At 34.8% G+C, this 21,930-nt stretch overlaps 1 protein-coding gene across 6 annotated transcripts in view; it reads left to right on the forward strand.

Moving 5' to 3' along the window:
• Nucleotides 1-21,930, forward strand: part of LOC137397024 (PHD finger protein 7-like) — a 49,054-nt gene that overhangs the window by 24,427 nt on the left and 2,697 nt on the right. For all 6 annotated transcript variants that reach the window (XM_068083304.1, XM_068083306.1, XM_068083302.1 and 3 more), the window contains exon 7: nt 4,154-4,266. In XM_068083304.1, the coding sequence (XP_067939405.1) occupies nt 4,154-4,266 (113 nt within the window). The remainder of the gene's footprint in view (nt 1-4,153; nt 4,267-21,930) is intronic.

Below are 21,930 nucleotides of genomic sequence, written 5' to 3' on the forward strand. Positions count from 1 at the left end.
GACTGTCACATACTGTCAGACTCAGATTTTAAATAATGATGATTTTGGTCACACAACTGTCACATACTGTCAGACTCAGATTTTAAATGATGATGATTTTGGTCACATGACTGTCACATACTGTCAGACTCAGGTTTTAAATACTGATGATATTGGTCACATGACTGTCACATACGGTCAGACTCAGATTTTAAATAATGATGATATTGGTCACATGACTGTCACATACTGTCAGACTCAGGTTTTAAATACTGATGATATTGGTCACATGACTGTCACATACGGTCAGACTCAGATTTTAAATAATGATGATATTGGTCACATGACTGTCACATACTGTCAGACTCAGGTTTTAAATAATGATGATTTTGGTCACATGACTGTCTTATACGGTCAGACTCAGATTTTAAATAATGATGATATTGGTCACATGACTGTCACATACTGTCAGACTCAGATTTTAAATAATGAAGTTTTGAGTGTTGCCATAGCATTTCATTACCCAGCATTCATGGCAGAGATTGCGAGTCGGAAGGTTTGTCAGTATTTTTAATAACCATTTAAGAATAGATGTATCAAATATAGATCTATCAAATACATTATGGATTGCAAACCGTTATTTAAAGAACTGAAACTGCATAACAACTAAAATTAGTCCAAAATTTGTTAGGTGGTTTTCAGAGCAAGAATCTTAATATGAAAATGTTGTGATTTAGTGACAATCTTATGCAGAAATGATTGCTACCGTAATAAGGATAGAATCTTACTTCTATTGGAAGTAATCAACTCGTCAGAGAGGTTTGACCTTTTTGACCTGCTGAAGATAACTCGCTGCCAGCTCTGTGCCCTCACAATTTCGATTGCCTGAGGTAGTAATTACAGGCAGAGTAATTGTTTTATGGCTGTAAACTGGTCATTTGGTTGGGATTACAAACAGTTTCGTTAACTAAAAACAATGTGTCTTAACAACGGTTCTTTCATGAAGCAGCCAACTAGTGGCAGCTGGTTGGGGCGTGCAGAAACAATTCTCACATGCCATGGTCCTTGATGCGCTACCACCTTGGTCTCTTTCATGCTGTCAATATAACAATGGTCTAAACCAGGGGTCGGCAACCTTTTCCAGTCAAAGAGCCATTTAGACCCATTTTCCGCAGGAAAGAACGCAGCGGGAGCCACGAACCCCCTTTGATATTTTTAAAAAATAAATACTACATGTAACTTTTTTGTTTAGCTTTTAATGTTTCTATACCTTGTTTACATCATAAAACGAAAGGGTGTGGCCTGTATAATGATTTAACTGCTGAGAAAACAAAATTACACTTTTGCAAAGAACAAAAAATAGTTTTGGCCACTTTATTGGCGCATAAATTGTTATAAGGTGTACTACCTGTATTAGTGTTGTTGTTTGTCAGTAGTGTTGTTGACGATATTGCAGTCCTAAGTGGCTGGCCAGCCTTACTAGATTACTAATTGTTTAACCCGTTTGTTGACATAATATTTGAAGGTATGTCGTAGCGATCTGGCCCTCTTCGCGAATCCGGTAGCAGGTACGTTTTTCTGCACTTTTATGTTAAAGTTAAAGCCACGTGACAATCATGTGTTAAGGTACTAATAATAGAACGTAAATAACGCATAACAAGCGACAATGTTTGATTTATCACTAAAATTACATTAAAAAAAATTTATATTACAAGTTCTAGTGATAACATTTCTAAAGTTTTATGAATTACTTGGCATATGGTAGAAAAGGAAAAAAATCCAAAGTCAGAGGGAGCCGCAGCGAGGGGTTGAAAGAGCCGCATGCGGCTCCGGAGCCGCAGGATGCCAACCCCAGATCTAAACCAATGGTCTAAACCAATGGTCTAAACCAATGGTCTAAACCAATGGTCTAAACCAATCAAAATGCTCTAAATGGTTATTATGTCTTTGTGTCCAATAATCATCATTCCATGCTGCTTTTAGTCGATGTACCTAATTTTCAATAAGATCATGAAATATTTTTATTAGTATTAGGTTAGTATTTTTTGGACAACAATTTGTAATTATTTTTAAAGTAGCGCTGTTCTTAGGGAGGTTTCTGATTCCTACGCATACCCTAGGGGAGTGCATTTTATTCCTACATATATCTTATGTACGTATGGCAAAATGTCAAAAAATATCTCATGCGGTAGAGGGGGTACACAATAAACGTGTAGTCTTTGGCATACCCATAAATATGGAGTTATCTTCTATCTGCGTCTCCGTTATCTGTGATAAATACAATGATAATGCTAGCGGAGAACACCGAGTGAATCCAATAAAACATTTTAAGAATACGTTAGACTTGTTTGTTTTAAGGCACATGGTCGGTCATCATTAACTTAAAAAATTAAAATATTCACCAAGGTCATGGTGCCCCACAAATTCTGCTGCTAATAGATCTCCATGCCTGCTCTCTTTTTACTGTCAGTGGACTCTATCCGTCTCCATTATTGTATGTCGTATTTCTCTCATAATTGTGAGGGATGAGTGGCTAGAATCTGATGAACATTGTAAGTGCATTAAAAGGAATTCAAAAGGACCCTTCTAGCCACTAAAATTACCATTTTCCAGTTTGAATCACATACCAAAGCCAGAACTTTGTTGGGTTTAAAGGTTGATTTGCAACAAAATTCACATTACAGTTATTTGGAATCAAAGGGTTCACCATGTCTTACTCTGCTGTGTTGTAGGTGCAAATATGTGGAAATGCGAATACAAGCTCTTAAACGCTCAAAAACAAACAGTTAAAAAATGGCCGTAGGTTGGAATCCCTTATTTGGATGATGTATTTAACTCGATGTGGTTATTGTTTTGACATGTGATGTTACCACGTGAAATGAAAGGCTACTAAAAAGCTCAATATAAAACGTTTCGTAGCACTAGTTTATGACAAACACTTCGGGTTCTGCTGGAAAGCCCTTATCAAATATAAATGCTCGCTACTTTACAGTTTCATTCCAGCTTGGTCTAATCATCTAGTTATAATCTGATCATGTGACCCATATTTTCCACCAAATGGTGCGAACAATTTCTGCAGCATTTTTGACCATCGCAGGTGACCAACAGACTCCTCATGTTTATCAGAGGATGATATGCACCCCCTCGAGCTGAGGATAAAAAATTAAACTGATTTTTAAGCTAGGTTTTGAGATATCAGGGCTCAAAGTGACAGCATTACAATGATAATGAAATAGACGCATAAGGACAATAGACATGGTTTTATTGAATGCGTGAAGTATATTTGTGAAAATATTTCGAAAAATGAGGTTGTATGAAAGTGTAAACAGAAGCGCATCGTGTTCAACTACATCCCATTTGAACCGTTAAAGAGGGATTCAACCTATGGCCATTTTCATGATGGCTGCGATTAACTGTTCGTTTTTGAGCGTTTAAGAGCTTGTAATCACATTTCCACATATTTTGCAGCTACAACACAGCAGAGTAAGACATGGTAAACTTTTTGATACCAAATAACTGTAATGTAAATTTTGTTTCAAATCAACCATCAGAGCTATTAGCAAGGAATTGATATTTAATGCAGGGGAAACTGACATTTTGTGATATGGTTACAGACCATGGGTGCTGATATTGTATGATATGGTTACAGACCATGGGTACTGATATTGTATGATATGGTTACAGACCATGGGTACTGATATTGTGTGGTATGGTTACAGACCATGGGTATTGATATTGTGTGATATGGTTACAGACCGTGGGCACTGATATTGTATGACATGGTTACAGACCATGGGTACTGATACTGTATGATATGGTTACAGACCATGGGTACTGATATTGTATGATATGGTTACAGACCATGGGTACTGATATTGTATGATATGGTTACAGACCATGAGTTCTGATATTGTGTGGTATGGTTACAGACAATGGGTACTGATATTGTATGATATGGTTACAGACCATGAGTACTGATATTGTGTGACATGGTTACAGACCATGGGTACTGATATTGTATGATATGGCTACAGACCATGGGTACTGATATTGTATGATATGATTACAGACCATGGGTACTGATATTGTGTGATACGGTTACAGACCATGGGTACTGATATTGTATGATATGGTTACAGACCATGGGAACTGATATTGCATGATATGGTTACAGACCATGGGAACTGATATTATGTGATGCCTGTGGCAGCCAAGGCTGCCATCGCGCCTGCGGAAAACTGAAGAAAAGGGATACAGAGTGGCTATGTAAACTCTGTAGCACTACAGGTATTCCTTACCTCCCTATCAATATATATCACTGATATGTTGTGATGTACCCAAATATTTCAACTGTATGTTGCCTAAGAATACCCGAACAGTAATGTAAGCCTTAAGAGATGTCAATATTATCTCCAAACTAACTTAAGCCGGTTTGTTTAAAGGCAGTTCACACCATATCGCTGTATGTTGGCATCGTCCTTTCGTCGTTCATCGTCGGCTATGTACACCCGGGCCCGATAGTATAGACGAAGCAACGCAGATGCATTGGGAAAGTTTGCAGTTGTCAAACATTTCCGATATTTTGCCTATTTTGCATCGGCGACAGCCTGTGCAATCTATCGTTTCTGTTGACGTCATCCCCCTGTTTGCACATGCGCTCATTCATGAAAAAGCCGCCATCTTTGTAGAAAACGAACATCATTCTCTTGATTAATAGTATTTTGCGGTGTTGTTTTGATACTAAAATAAAAAATTTGTAAACAAAAGTATTGTTTGCAATAATTGCAGAAGCTTCGTGTTTTTAACGATAGAAGCTGTCCATAAAGATGGCGGACAACGATAGAATGACGTCACACAAAAACGAAGGATATGCATCATTTCGGCGATAGCACTTGCCGGTCACGGATAGTATGATTTATTTCCATTTGTGATAGTTGCTGCGGGACTAGTATTCGATTCAAGCTCACAAAAACAAAGAAGCTTCATCACGAAAAATTAGAAAGAAAAGATGAGAATACTACGTCCCGGAGTAATTGCTGAAGCAAACACTGATGGGTTTGTGATAGTGTGAACATTGTTATCAACGACGATTTATAATGGAACCCACTGTTTGGTCAGAGCATAGATGTATCTAATATACAGTCTATACTCTATAACCTTGAGAGCACAGGTCGATGCATCGAGAGGCATTACAGTATCCGATGACTAGTGTAGCCTTTGTTTCATGTCATTCAGCTGTTTTAAAGGCTAGAGCTTAGGTTATCAAAACTAGGTAAATTACTCGCTTTGACATCCTTAAAAGCCACAGGCTCTTCTAGTCGTTCCATATTTTGATCTCTGGTATATCTCTTTTAATCTCTCATACATATCTGTTAGTACTTGTTACTATCATCTCTCTATTATTGTACATTCTTATTGGACACACAGCTGATCTTGTGCTACGTATTCCTCCATATAGTCGGTTATAAATTGGCTTGAGAGATGGTAACAGGAATTTATATTATCTATTTGTCTATTATCTATATTGGTTGTTGGGTAGTTTTTCCTATTTTTATATAAATTTATTTTAGATTTCTGTTATGCATAGAAAATAATTGATTCGGTAGTTTGTTAAGCTTCAGATATACTAAAAATGTACAGTAAATACGTACTGCGTGTGTGTTACAAGATATTTTAGTCTTTCATCAAGCTTGCCATTTGTCTAATGTTTTTTGACTTGTTGATGCGGTGTGATTCTGTCTAAGAGCTCAGTTCAGGCCTTGAGAAGTCGCTAGTACTTCTGTTTGTCCTTGCGTTTAGGAGTGTTGTCAGTGAGCAGAGATTACTTGTCTACCTGCGCTCCTTGTCACCTTATCAGCTCACATCATATCGCTTAACATCGCTTTGTTGAGTTTGTTGCTTGGCACCTGCTTATGTTTGTCAGTTTCAGCCGCGTAAAATTAATTTAACTCTTGAAAGACTGCGTCAGTGAAGCACCCATCAGGTTGTGTTACAGGCCCACCTGTTTAGGTGTGTCACCCGTACACCTGTCATCGTGTCACAGCTTTTGCTCAATTAAATAACTAGCTAATTTTGTAATGAGTGTGTGGGCAGCATTGGAGTTGGTTTTCTGTTCATGGATGCCTATTAGGATAGCCGTGCGACATTTGCCTATGGACACTGTCTGTTTGGAATTTCGTCCAATGAGAGCCTGAGGTCGTGCACTCAGGCAGCAGTAGTTCTTCTTGTCTATAGTTATCCCTGCAACAGCATGTTTAGTCATCAGTTCAAACAGACATTATGCACCTTGCTCTGATCACATCTTGTCAGACAGAACTTTATAGCAGATATGGCAGTCTGCACATGTTATAAAATTGCTACAAGACAAACAGCTTTATTATTAGCCTGAGTAATTTTTTTGTAGAATAATTAGTAATCGTTTGGCATGTGCTCAAGCAGTAGCGGAGGTCAGTGATTAACCTACTACTTTTTGTACAACAATACAGCTGGCTGACTAAAACTGTATGCTACAAACAATATTAATTAATTAATGTTTAATTAAATTTAATTAATTAATTAGATTAATTTGCATTGTTGCATCATCATTTTTATCCGAAACCTTTTTGGAACTGTGTTTTAAATATGAAATCGTCATATAAAGTAATATGTTGATATATATAATAGTAGTATGTCATATAAAAGTAATATGCTTTTTAATTATTGTTGCGCTATTAGTAAGCTGAAATTTTCAAGTTCTTATTGTTCATGAATATACGTCTAGTACATGTGGCTGTCTTTTATGGCGAGCATTGCTATCTTACGTTATTACTATTAATATTGCAGTTATTTTGGAGTCAGCAGTGTATTAATATTAGTTGTACTTTTGTGTATTACTAAGTTTCGAGTGATAGCGTATTGACACACCCTCATATGAAGCTGCCTTACCATCATGGAAACTGCCATGCCACTCTCATTCTGTTGTGATTCAGTGTCGCTGTTTTGAAGCGAAATACTTGTGTGACTTATCATCTTTGCGCCATGGAAATGGCTTTAGTGATCAACGGCATTGCACTTGTGCGCCCTGTCGCTTTCCTGTCGCTTCATACGTAGACATATGCCTTGACATAAGCCGTTGCACAACCATTACTCTATTATAGCACTCTATGGAAACATGATCTGCCTGTCGGCCCAGCATACCGCTCCGACACCGGCGCACCCAGGTGTCGCTGTATGATTGTCGGCTGTATCACACCTTGCATGAAAACTTAGCATGTATCAAGTTTGTTTAAATATTACATCTCTCATTTTAGCGGTGCTGGAGGTTTAAAAACTATGCCTATTCACTTTTCCGTTTCACTATTCACGCTTCTACCAGGTATTGCTCAAGCAGCAGTCATCACCACACGTGTTCAGAAACTTCTGAACTCACTATAACATAACGGTGGATAAAGGCCTGTGTAGTGATCATCAGTATTGATAGTCTCATGACTTCATAAATACTTCATGCATTTAGGCAACAATAACCAAACGCTTACTTATAGCGACTCCATGCTAACAATGTTACTTATTCTTTGACAGCCCATTAATATAGTCGTTACTGTCACACAACACTGAAACTAGCGGTGGAGGATAACTTCAAATTTTTTTTGAAGCATTTTGGCATAAATCAAAACATGGACAGGATTCAGCTGTATAAAGTTTCAAATATTCGTGAGGCAGATTATCTTCAACATAATTTAATTGGTGCAATCACCAGCACCCAATGGCTCACTAGAATGTTATTGGATTAATAACTCAGAGGAGATGAGAATTTAAATTGATAATATTTATTATGTATGTTCAACTTATTTTAAGCAGTTAGTGTGTAGCTAGCAGGGGAATAGAGTGTAGGGTGATCACATGATTGTCAAGCCTTCTACAATTACCGTAAAGCCTGTATTTGAACGCCACCTCTATTTGAGCGCCACCTTTATTTGAACGCCACCTCTATTTGAACGCCACCTTTATTTGAGTGCCACCTCTATTTGAGCACTACTGCGGGAGAAGGCTTAAAAAATGGAGCGCCACTTCTCCTTGAATTTCACTTCGATTTGAATGTCACTTCTGTTTGACATTTTGCCAATATGACATTTTGCTTTGACATTTTGACATCTTTCACATTCTGTTTGCCAATATTTGAAATTTTTGATCTTTAAATCTTGATCTTAAAAAACCCATAATAGCCAGTGGTCAGTAGAAAACCATATTTAGCTAATAATGACTCGATTACATAAATAGCAATTGATTCGGTTTTGTTTCAGTTCGTATCGAAGTCCGTTTTCTAATTCTAGGTCGTTAGGTTTCTTGTTAAAAACTTTGTATGTAACACCATAGATATAATTAGTAACTGTATCAGGCTAATAGTAGTTCCTTTTTTAACACGATCTTGATACTTTGATGTCTGGGGAAAAGTTTTCATATTTATGATGGAAAATGTGCTACTACGTATTTTGAGGCTAAAATTTTGAAGCTATTTTGATTACACACGGTTTCTCTTTAATTGCCCGAAAAGTGTAAATCGTATCACATAAAAGCTTTGCTCCGCTGAAAAAAATTTGGACATTGATATTAACTAAGCTGTGCAGACGAGCAGTTGAGGTCAGAAGACATTGCGGAAGGTTTTAAACAACCAGAAGAATATGAAAGGTTTGAAACGAACGCAACAATCAGAATGCAACTAGCTTAGCAAACGATGCTGATATATTTGTTTTAAAAATGTTAATTTTTGTTTCCGAATGTATATAAGTATGGTTTGGTCATGTCACTTGTTCTTGAATACTTATTTGTAGCATTTGATAGATTATTATAATATTACTTATAAACTTGCAGATTTATAGCATATTATTTGATAGCATCATTGCGGTTATATAAACTCGGCTTACATTGGATCGTGGCTCATAACTTTTCTTCTATCGCACATAACGCCAGTTTTGGCTACAAACTGCAACAAACATCAATGAGTGCAATGAGCTTTTATGCAACAATGTTACATTTAGTTATAAATTAAAGATATGCCTTCAAATTTAGAGTGAAATAAAAAAATTGAAAATTTCAACAAAGTGCAACCAATGATATACAGCCCCCACAAGGATAGGCGACGGGCATCATGTGGGCGGGGCTTAATGACCAAGCTCTGTTGGGATAAACCCGAACACTGCACCCGAACAATCAAATATGCTGAATAAAGCCCCTTGTAAATTTACAAATATTATGAACAATAGTGGTTATTTTACTGATCTGTTGGTTTCATTTTGTTGTCAAATAAATATAGTTGCCAAATATTGTCAACGTTATGATCAGTCAGTTGCCATTCACAAGCATTTACGATATTAGTAGTCGAAATCGTAAAATAGTCCAAATTCGGTTTTATATTTAGATTGAGTATGAAAACTACACTCCACAGCTTTGCCTGCTGTCCCATCATATTGGCCAAGTAAAACAATGTGACAACGATGAAAGACTTTGTCATTTTATATTAGGGGTGGCAAAATATTAATCAAAAACTAGGAAAAAAAGGCCGTTGTTCGAGTGATTTTGGGTAAATTATATTCGACTTTAAGCATACCTATACTACGACACCTACCTACTTCAAAATTAGTAAAAGTAGATAATTTGAAATGTTTTATTTTCCATGGCTCCATTTTATAAGTTAGGTGTTACCCCTACATTGTAGAAATTCAAGGTTTGCTATTGTGAACCGCAGGGCCTACTGACTGAAAAAATTAATGACACGAAAACAGCGAGTCATGTTTTGCAAAACCTAACAAGGCAACGCGACCGCCCCGTGAGAACTGTGTTAGCTCCGAAACCCAGGCTATCACAATCCTAACAGAGAACTATCATTAAACCCCGCCCATGTGAAAGCCGTCGCCTATCCTTGGGGCCTGTATATCATTGGTGCAACGCAGGCTCTAAGATCATCGTAGCTTAATCGCAAGCAATAGATATGAACTGGTAGAGATATTTCTCAGCTTTCCAATGCATATTTACTAACAGATCTACGACAAGTCGAAGGTAAAATATAGCAGATTTATTGCTTCGGAAAGGGTTAATGTCACTCTGTTCGAAGGAGATTGCAAAACACAGGCAACATTGACTTCGTCCGTAAAAGGGTTAAATTTATCTTCCAAAAATTCTGATGAAGTGTTTAAAAAATACAACACCATCCTTTACTTGAATGTCACCTCTAATAAAGCACCACTATGGGGGAAAGGTTGAAAAATAGAGTGCCATGGTGTTCAAATAAAGGTTTTACAGTATTTGATGGCTTTTCACAAGAGGACATAGCTGTTTATTGATAGGCACAAAGGAGCGTTGGTGGTCTGGTTCTGTTTTATCAAACGATCGACTCTAAACACAGCTAATCGATAAATATATTCTCTGCTGTTAGAATTGTTTGTGTAGGCACCGTATTTACTTAGCTATATCTCTCCTAAAGCTCTATTGCTATTATTGTCAGACTCGCTAGCCATTTCTTACCTTCCTTGTAGATCTTTGTTGGATCTTTAAATGCCTCGACTAGTTTAGTTACCTCGTCTTTGCTCACCTCTATTCCTGCGCTAGCCCACTGCTCTCCCGATAGACTATATATTCCAGCGTGTGATATCTGCCCGCTTCCTGCAAGACACCTTTACATTCTCATGCAAAGTTCATGCTGAACAAACTATCCTGTACTTCGGGATGTTGTGGACACGCGTTTGAGTACTAACATATTCCCTATGCATAGAGATATACATATGGGGAACATGTGCAGATTCCCTACGCATAGAGATATACATATGGGGAGCATGTGCATATTCCCTATGCATAGAGCTATAGAGGGAACATGTGTGGCATAATTCTACTACTCTTCATAATTGTAGTAGAATTATGCGATTTATGTCCTTATTAGGTTATACGAGGGTAGACGATAACTGAATAGGATAGACCTCAGTTTTGGCTCGAGAACTAGATACACCCTTTTAACAAAATGTGCATGGTTACATTCATATCAACACTACTAAATGTGCATCGTTTGGGCAAATAGAATGGCCAATGAGAATTGGTCTCAGTCGTGTGATAGCCATGACATACTTGCTGGATTTTCGCTACCTCTGATTAGTTATTATCTGGATATTTGTATTGTAACACGGATCATTAGTGATTTGTGATTGAAATATCGTTTGCGCAGCGGCTTGTATTGCTATGTTTTGCTCCAAAAACCAGAAGTATTATAAAATTCTATTTTGAGCTGTTGATAAATAATTAATGCTTGTAGGCTGAACACCTACCGTGTAACAGACACATGTAGATGAATGCTTTTTCTTTTTGTTTTCCTTCAACAACAGAGATTTTAGATGTTTTACAGTGCATTTGTCTTCTAAGATACGTGCCACATACATACATGCATACATACATATATACACGTATACACGTATATATAATATATATGTGTTTTCGAAAACATCCTAATTATTGACGTGTAAGGCAATGGTTAATCTGAACGCATGGGTAGGGTGTATGTGAGAAGTATTAGAACTATACCGACAGTCATGTAATATCTGCACTTCAGCAAGCGCTAGCTACATCTGCCACAATGCTGTCTTTCATCTGTCAATTGCTTTTCTCTTGCTGACCAGAAGTGCCAAAGCAGTCAAACCTTGAGATTCAAAGTTAATCCTTTCCAATATACTTATGTCAGAATCATTGCTTGTTGGAGCAAATGTTCCAATACACACACATACTTTACTCCCTCTACATAGGAGTGCCCCAAAATATGAGAGTTTGAGATACAGGCAAAGTTTCGAGCATTATTAGCCTTGAAATACGAGACATATTTCAGGTAGACGCATATAAGACGGTTCTCGATGCAGCCAGGTGGTCAATTATGCGAGAGGCCCCTTTCGAGAACTGTATCGTTCGGTATTTCTTGTCGGATCAGTTTAAAACAGGTTCATAAATGCCGGCTGAAGTAATAGTGATAGCGAGGCAAAAAGCTCTAAGTCGGAAGGAGCTAATATAAAGGGAAAGGAAAACAAAATTAGAATTAAGATTAGTGTAAGATTAAAACTTAGTTTCAAGTGGGTTTTTTATAAGCTAAATTCGTTTATGATAAATTTAAACTTAATGTTGTGCTACATAGTGTCACAAAAGTGTAGCATATCGAATAGTTGAACTGAAGTCTCTCTCACGCCGTCGTTTAAAGGAGTAAGAAATTCATACAGTACGGTACATAATATGGTTACATTTTATAGCAAATCATAACTACTAGATCATAACTACTAGATCATAACCACTAGATCATAACTACTAGATCATAACTACTAGATCATAACTACTAGATCATAACTACTAGATCATAACTACTAGATCATAACTACTAGATCATAACTACTAGATCATAACTACTAGATCATAACTACTAGATCATAACTACTAGATCATAACTACTAGATCGTAACTACTAGGTGTTTGTTACTTTGTGAGTGTATGTAGCGAATTAGAACAATTAAAACACGTTTTTCATCACAATTAGATAGTTCTTCAGAGTTTAGGGATGGATTAATTTGTATTCAGTTATTCTATAAAGGAATTATGGCTTTGAGATACGACAGAATTAGCATATGAACTCAGTACTAGAACACGTTAAGCTCGTATGTTGAGGTATGACTATACCGTGTTTTGTTTAATTTGTTATGCAGCCGAAATATCTAATTGCATCTAATACTTAAAACTCTATTTTAAGTAATTAAATGCAACGCTAAAACAATTTGTTTTAGATTAGTCTGAAAAACAAATTTCATATAAAAACTAAATTTTATGTAAAAACTAAATTATATGTGAAAACTAAATTTTATGTAAAAACTAAATTATATGTAAAAACTAAATTATATGTAAAAACTAAATTGTGTGTGAAAACTAAATTAGTAACATCATAATCAGTGCGGAAGATGGATTAGTTGGTTCCTTTATCTTAGAGACACATGAACAGAAGTATAGGCTGGGTAGTTACAGTAGGTAATGAACAGAAGTATAGGCTGGGTAGTTACAGTAGGTAATGAACAGAAGTATAGGCTGGGTAGTTACAGTAGGTAATGAACAGAAATATAGGCTGGGTAGTTACAGTAGCGCATGAACAGAAGTGTAGGCTGGGTAGTTACAGTAGCACATGAACAGAAGTATAGGCTGGGTAGTTACAGTAGTGTAGGTGTAGTGTGGGTAGTTACAGTAGGTAATGATAAACATACACACTGTAACGTACATTAGATACCTTACTATAGCTATATTGAGCTGATTTATTTTAAATATAGCATCTCAAGTTTACTTTTCACCAGTTTGTTATTTTCACTTACAAAACCGTGTTTCAAGAATCTTCAAAGCCACATGTTGGAGGCTTTTTGTAAAGCGTTATTTTAATTGTTGAAAGATTTGTATGCAGAAGGGATGAAGTACGTCACAGTTTGTCGTTGAACCGGTGCTGGAATGCTCGAACTCAAAATGAGAATGTGCTCCAAAGATTGACATAAGCATTTTAAAATGGCACTTTTGATATATTCAAGTTCTTATTGGGATGTGATAACAAATTACCCGCCTTTGACCAGGTAATATGTTTGGTATTGAAATAACTTTAAAAGTAGCTCAGCAAAGGTCAATTGTGCCTGAGAAATCTCTCTGACATAATACTGAGTGTTTGGTAGCCACGCTAGTGAGACTTGATTATAATTTATACCGGTAGTTGTGCTTTCAGTTCACTAAACATGCGTGTCCTTCAATACAGCACACATGTACATATTCCTTAATACAGTACACATGTACATATTCCTTAATGCAGTACACACTTATATATTCTTTAATACAGTACACATGTACATATTCCTTAATACAGTACACATGTACATATTCCTTAATGCAGTACACACTTATATGTTCCTTAATACAGTACACATGTATATATTCCTTAATACAGTACACACATATATATTCCTTAATATAGTACACACATATATATTCCTTAATACAGTACACATGTATATATTCCTTAATACAGTACACATATACATATTCCTTAATACAGTACACACTTATTTATTCCTTAATACAGTACACACTTATATATTCCTTAATACAGTACACACATATATATTCCTTAATACAGTACACATGTATATATTCTTTAATATAGTACACACATATATATTCCTTAATATAGTACACACGTATATATTCCTTAATACAGTACACACGTATATATTCCTTAATACAGTACACACTTATATATTCCTTAATACAGTACACACTTATATATTCCTTAATACAGTACACACATATATATTCCTTAATACAGTACACACATATATATTCCTTAATATAGTACACACATATATATTCCTTAATACAGTACACACTTATATGTTCCTTAATACTGTACACACTTATATATTCCTTAAGATAGTACACACTTATATATTCCTTAATACAGTACACACTTATATATTCCTTAATATAGTACACACTTATATATTCCTTAATACAGTACACACATATATATTCCTTAATACAGTACACACTTATATATTCCTTAATACAGTACACACATATATATTCCTTAATATAGTACACACATATATATTCCTTAATATAGTACACACTTATATATTCCTTAATATAGTACACACATATATATTCCTTAATACAGTACACACTTATATATTCCTTAATACAGTACACACTTATATGTTCCTTAATACTGTACACACTTATATATTCCTTAAGATAGTACACACTTATATATTCCTTAATACAGTACACACATATATATTCCTTAATACAGTACACACTTATATATTCCTTAATATAGTACACACTTATATATTCCTTAATACAGTACATACTTATATGTTCCTTAATACTGTACACACTTATATATTCCTTAAGATAGTACACACTTATATATTCCTTAATACAGTACACACATATATTCCTTAATACAGTACACACTTATATATTCCTTAATACAGTACACACATATATATTCCTTAATACAGTACACACATATATATTCCTTAATATAGTACACACATATATATTCCTTAATACAGTACACACTTATATGTTCCTTAATACTGTACACACTTATATATTCCTTAAAATAGTACACACTTATATATTCCTTAATACAGTACACACTTATATATTCCTTAATATAGTACACACTTATATATTCCTTAATACAGTACACACATATATATTCCTTAATACAGTACACACTTATATATTCCTTAATACAGTACACACATATATATTCCTTAATATAGTACACACATATATATTCCTTAATATAGTACACACTTATATATTCCTTAATATAGTACACACATATATATTCCTTAATACAGTACACACTTATATATTCCTTAATACAGTACACAGCTATATATTCCTTAATACAGTACACATGTATATATTCCTTAATATAGTACACACATATATATATTCCTTAATATAGTACACACTTACATATTCCTTAATATAGTACACACTTATATATTCCTTAATACAGTACACACATATATTCCTTAATACAGTACACACTTATATATTCCTTAATACAGTACACACTTATATATTCCTTAATACAGTACACACTTATATGTTCCTTAATACAGTACACACTTATATATTCCTTAATATAGTACACACTTATATATTCCTTAATACAGTACACACTTATATATTCCTTAATACAGTACACACATATATTCCTTAATACAGTACACACTTATATATTCCTTAATACAGTACACACTTATATGTTCCTTAATACAGTACACACTTATATATTCCTTAATATAGTACACACTTATATATTCTTTAATATAGTACACACTTATATATTCTTTAATATAATACACACTTATATATTCCTTAATACAGTACACACGTATATATTCCTTAATACAGTACACACTTATATATTCCTTAATACAGTACACACTTATATGTTCCTTAATACAGTACACACTTATATATTCCTTAATACAGTACACACGTATATATTCCTTAATACAGTACACACTTATATATTCCTTAATACAGTACACACTTATATGTTCCTTAATACAGTACACACTTATATATTCCTTAATATAGTACACACTTATATATTCCTTAATATAGTACACACTTATATATTCTTTAATATAATACACACTTATATATTCCTTAATACAGTACACACGTATATATTCCTTAATATAGTACAAACTTATATATTCCTTAATACAGTACACACATATATATTCCTTAATACAGTACACACTTATATATTCCTTAATACAGTACACACTTATATATTCCTTAAGATAGTACACACATATATATTCCTTAATACAGTACACACTTATATATTCCTTAATACAGTACACACGTATATATTCCTTAATACAGTACACACTTATATATTCCTTAATACAGTACACACTTATATATTCCTTAATGCAGTACACATGTATATATTCCTTAATACAGTACACACATATACATTCCTTAATATAGTACACATGTATATATTCCTTAATACAGTACACACATATATATTCCTTAATACAGTACAAATATTTCAATTTTTAGCTGATACCATCTGTCCTCATAACGCTTAGTTATGCACGGTAAAATTTCATGCTCAATGCTTCCAGGATCTTCACTCCGAACATAATAAGTCCAGTCGTGTTACGGCGGTTCTTAAAACATGTCAGTCTTGTTCTTTTGGTAGCTCTTTCTTTCCACGGCTGGTTCTAAAAATTCTGGCCTTAATCAGGACACACATGTAGTTGCACTTGTATCACATGTGTCTTTTCGCAATTTGAAGACATGTGGAAAGTTGTATGAAGGAGTTTTAGCGAGGACCCCTTTTGATAGTCACCTTTTCATAGGCTCCCAAGCTAGGCGTTATTCTATGTTCCAAGGATTCCTGTTTTTCAGGCCACCCTATAAAATTCCTGGTTCTTCAAACTGGTTGCTGGGCTCAGACTGCTTGATTGTGAAAAAGTTACTTGTTTGGCTCTGTGTATGAATCTCCAGACTTTTTATAAATTAGATTGGTATAAACTACGTGTAGGAACTTGACGACAACAAAACACCAATCAAAGAGTTGAGCACCGATCGGAAAGAGACCATACTGAGAACAAGGTCAGCTCGAGGGTCAGCACAAAGGACTATTGACGATATGACTTGCTGACAAATATCTAATATCACTTCTTATCGATTCGAACAAAGGATCTGAATAGCCGACTCATTTTATATGTACAACCATAAGACAACTCATTTTATATGTACAACCATAAGACAACTAATTTTATATGTACAACCATAAGACAACTAATTTTATACGTACAACCATAAGACAACTAATTTTATATGTACAACCATAAGACAACTCATTTTATATGTACAACCATAAGAAAACTCATTTTATATGTACAACCATAAGACAACTCATTTTATATGTACAACCATAAGACAACTCATTTTATATGTACAACCATAAGACAACTCATTTTATATGTACAACCATAAGACAACTGATTTTATATGTACAACCATAAGACAACTCATTTTATATGTACAACCATAAGACAACTCATTTTATATGTACAACCATAAGACAACTCATTTTATATGTACAACCATAAGAAAACTCATTTTATATGTACAACCATAAGACAACTCATTTTATATGTACAACCATAAGACAACTCATTTTATATGTACAACCATAAGACAACTCATTTTATATGTACAACCATAAGAAAACTCATTTTATATGTACAACCATAAGACAACTCATTTTATATGTACAACCATTAGACAACTCAGTTTATATGTACAACCATAAGACAACTCATTTTATATGTACAACCATAAGACAACTCATTTTATATGTACAACCATAAGACAACTCATTTTATATGTACAACCATAAGACAACTCATTTTATATGTACAACCATAAGAAAACTCATTTTATATGTACAACCATAAGACAACTCATTTTATATGTACAACCATAAGACAACTCATTTTATATGTACAACCATAAGACAACTCATTTTATATGTACAACCATAAGACAACTCATTTTATATGTACAACCATAAGACAACTCATTTTATATGTACAACCATAAGACAACTCATTTTATATGTACAACCATAAGACAACTCATTTTATATGTACAACCATAAGAAAACTCATTTTATATGTACAACCATAAGACAACTCATTTTATATGTACAACCATTAGACAACTCAGTTTATATGTACAACCATAAGACAACTCATTTTATATGTACAACCATAAGACAACTCATTTTATATGTACAACCATAAGACAACTCATTTTATATGTACAACCATAAGACAACTCATTTTATATGTACAACCATAAGACAACTCATTTTATATGTACAACCATAAGACAACTCATTTTATATGTACAACCATAAGACAACTCATTTTATATGTACAACCATAAGACAACTCATTTTATATGTACAACCATAAGACAACTGATTTCAGTGCCTGCTTGTCTTCAAACACTTTGGAATTTAATGTTTAGCAAAACGGAAAAATGGTCTAATAGGAAGGAACCTTCTCTATTTCCAAGCCTACCAACATAGATGGACGAGAAGTCATAATTTTCCACATTTTTGAGGTCTCACATGTCTGGTCAACTCAGCATGCTTCTATGTCTATGAAACTCTATGTCTATGACTAGGATTCTTGCATGTCTTAGAAACTGTTACATGACACAAAATTGATGACGTTGTAGGAAATTTCACTGCTTGTCACAAACATCCTTGTCTGTTTAGCAGCGGGTTGGCTGACTTGTGCCTGGTAAAGTTTAAGTGTTCCATTCATAAGGCTGCATATATATTTGCTGATAATTTGTTTTTAGATTTCGACCATTTTTTATGTCTGCCAATTTGCTTTGCAAATAAACGCATCAACGAATCTAGACCGCTAGTTGATGCTGCTTTCGTACCTACATTCACCATTCTTATTGGTTGCTAGTGAGCTCTAGCTAGTTCTACGCGAGAAAATGGAGCTTCACTTGATCTGCTTTGATTGGTTGTCGCAACTGAACAATAATTGGTAAATTGAATAAATTTAAATTACACTTCAGTTAATTTTTTTAAATATTTTAGTTGGCTAAAAATGAAAATTTTTCTGAAATTTTTTGGCGGATTAAGATTTTAGTAAAATCTGCCCTAATTTCATCTAAATCTAACCACAATGATAAGCTTACCTGTTATAACAGTCTCTATAAAGTCATTCCATGAACTTGGTAGCTTCTGATCCTTAGATGCGTGTATCTGGTGGAGATAGCGGTCTACCCTCCGACTGTTCCTTGTATTAGTCCCCATTTGGTAGTCTATTCGTACTATCCGTATACTATATTTTTGGTTTTTTGATTCGAAAATTCTCTGTTCTACTAGCACCTGCGAGCTCTGTCAGATTACTGAGTTGTATTCGTCTACTTGCACCACATGTCGCTCCAGTCACTTTCTATGCATGTCAGTTTCTGAAGGTGCTAACAAACAAACGCAAGCTGATACGTAACTACCTTGGGCATTACGTAGCGCATTCTGTTTTGTAAGCACTGTTTGTGTATTGCTCATTCCGTTATTGTTTGACTTGATTACATTGCCTACAACTTTATCAATGGCCTGTACTGTTTTGTGTTATTGCTTGTTGTGGAATCTAATTGGCTGTTTGCTAATTTCTTTCTCCGTTCTCCAAGCAAGCCTTTAGATTGACATGTTTGAGATATAGATGTAGCCTTTTCTATCCGCCTGATATATACCTCACACGTGTAATTACATGTACCTGTTTGCTATCATACCTTACTATCATAACTGTCAGAAATCCACTGCATCATCTGACATCTAACATTTTCTCAAATCATGTACTCATCTCTATAGTAAGCATTGCGGTATCTACTACCTACATTCAGGTACGACCTGTTTGGTCCCTAAACTTACCATCGCCTCATTGTTTGAGTTTTTTAATATACAGTATAAAATTCTAGCGATGGGTGATGGTTTCGGTTAACAGGTGCATGAATAATATTAAACTGTTTTCATATCTTCATTCTACAGTTTTAAAATCATCTTTCCCAAAAAAATAATTTGAGAGGCAGCAGAGACGAAATAGGGGAAAGATAATGCTTTCCTTAGAATTGAAACAAATATAACATAACAAACAAGAGCATTTAATGATCACATGATCATTCATTAATTATTAGTTTTTTAATTAGTTACTTGAAATTTAATTAATTACTAGAGCATTTAATGAAGTGGTCTAAGTTAAACTAATTCCATCTCACTACCTACTCACCATTCATTTCCTTAGCCGCTATAACCTGGAGAGACGGCTGTTAACTTTACAACTTTACCTTTGTCTCCTCTACCTCTTCTACCTCCTCTACCTACTCTACCTACTCTCCCATTACCTAAAGCAAAGTGACAATGGTTACACAAGTTTAGTTTTTTCGTATAATTTTGTTTTTACATAGTTTAATACAATGCATTTGCTTTATTGTTTTATAGTCCAACTTATAGTGTTCAGCCACTGCATATGCGCTAGTATACCTACTGATGCATTACAGCATAACAAGACATCGTTAGGCTATCTGTTAGTTAAACTGCTTGTATACCTTTCCTTGTTATACATACACTGTATATGTGTAAGTAAAACTTCTGTAAGCTACTATTCAGCTGGTATGATAAATTCTCCTTATAAAATACTACACCCTCTTTACTAATGACACAATCATTAAATATAGTACTAAGGTTCCTTTGTCTTTACTACACTTACCTTTACCTCACATACTAGCTGAATAAGGGAAAACAAACTACAGTCAAACATGGATAACTCGCCCACGGATAGCTCGAACACATGGTTAACTCGAACGGTTTCTTTGATCCGTTCCCACGTAATGATAAATTGCTATAGATAACTCGAACTCAACACTGTTAACTCGAATTGTTTTTTGCCCAACGGCTACCGAAACGGTTGTTATCGCTTTAGAAAATGACTTTATTCTAAGCCATAGAGGTGAACCTCAACTTTTCGTTATTCATAAGGGTCGTTATTACCACCATCGGCAAAATATTTTTGTCAACGACTTTTCTAAAGGTTTGGTGAAATTTGATTTATGCCAAACATCCGCTTAGCGACTGCCCTTCGGAAGCAAAGTAAAGTGAGGTAATCTTTGCATAAACTTCAAGAAAAATCGGCAAAATTGATCGTGGGTAAAACGCTCAAAAGAAAAAGATGTCTTTTCTTTTGAGCATTTCAACAACGATCAAGTTTTGCCAATGTCAATCTAAAAAACGTCCTGGCAATAACATCACCTCAAACAACAAACCAATCTCAAGTGATAGAAAAATCTCTATACTTTTTGATAAAATCGTTTTAAACTTTACATTAGAAGCATTTAATTTGAAACAAGCCATTTGTGCTTTTGATTTATATTATAGTTTGTATATGTACATGTATCTACTAATAAATAAGTAAATACATGGACTTGTGACAGTGCTCTGATAACTTGAACGCTCTGATAATTCGAACACTTTCGCTCAGTCCCGTGAAGTTCGAGTTATCCATGTTTGACTGTACTACTAAAATACAGTTGTTCATGTATGAGTACAACATGCACTTGTTCCTCAGTTATCAATAGTATAACCAACTTAGTGCTTACTGCATGTTTACTAGTGCAGAACATAGTGATTCTATGATCTCCCTTGCACGCAATCATCACGGGTGGCCCAAGTCTGCGAAGGACCCTCACCTCGAACTAGTTTCAAGAGAAATAGTTTCAGGCTTGTGAATATTCTGAGCAAAAGGGTGGACACTTTTTTGTACAAGTTGTGAAAATATTAGGTTGTATGGC

Source organism: Watersipora subatra, chromosome 5, assembly GCF_963576615.1.
Source record: "Watersipora subatra chromosome 5, tzWatSuba1.1, whole genome shotgun sequence".
Taxonomy (NCBI): Eukaryota; Metazoa; Bryozoa; class Gymnolaemata; order Cheilostomatida; family Watersiporidae; genus Watersipora; species Watersipora subatra.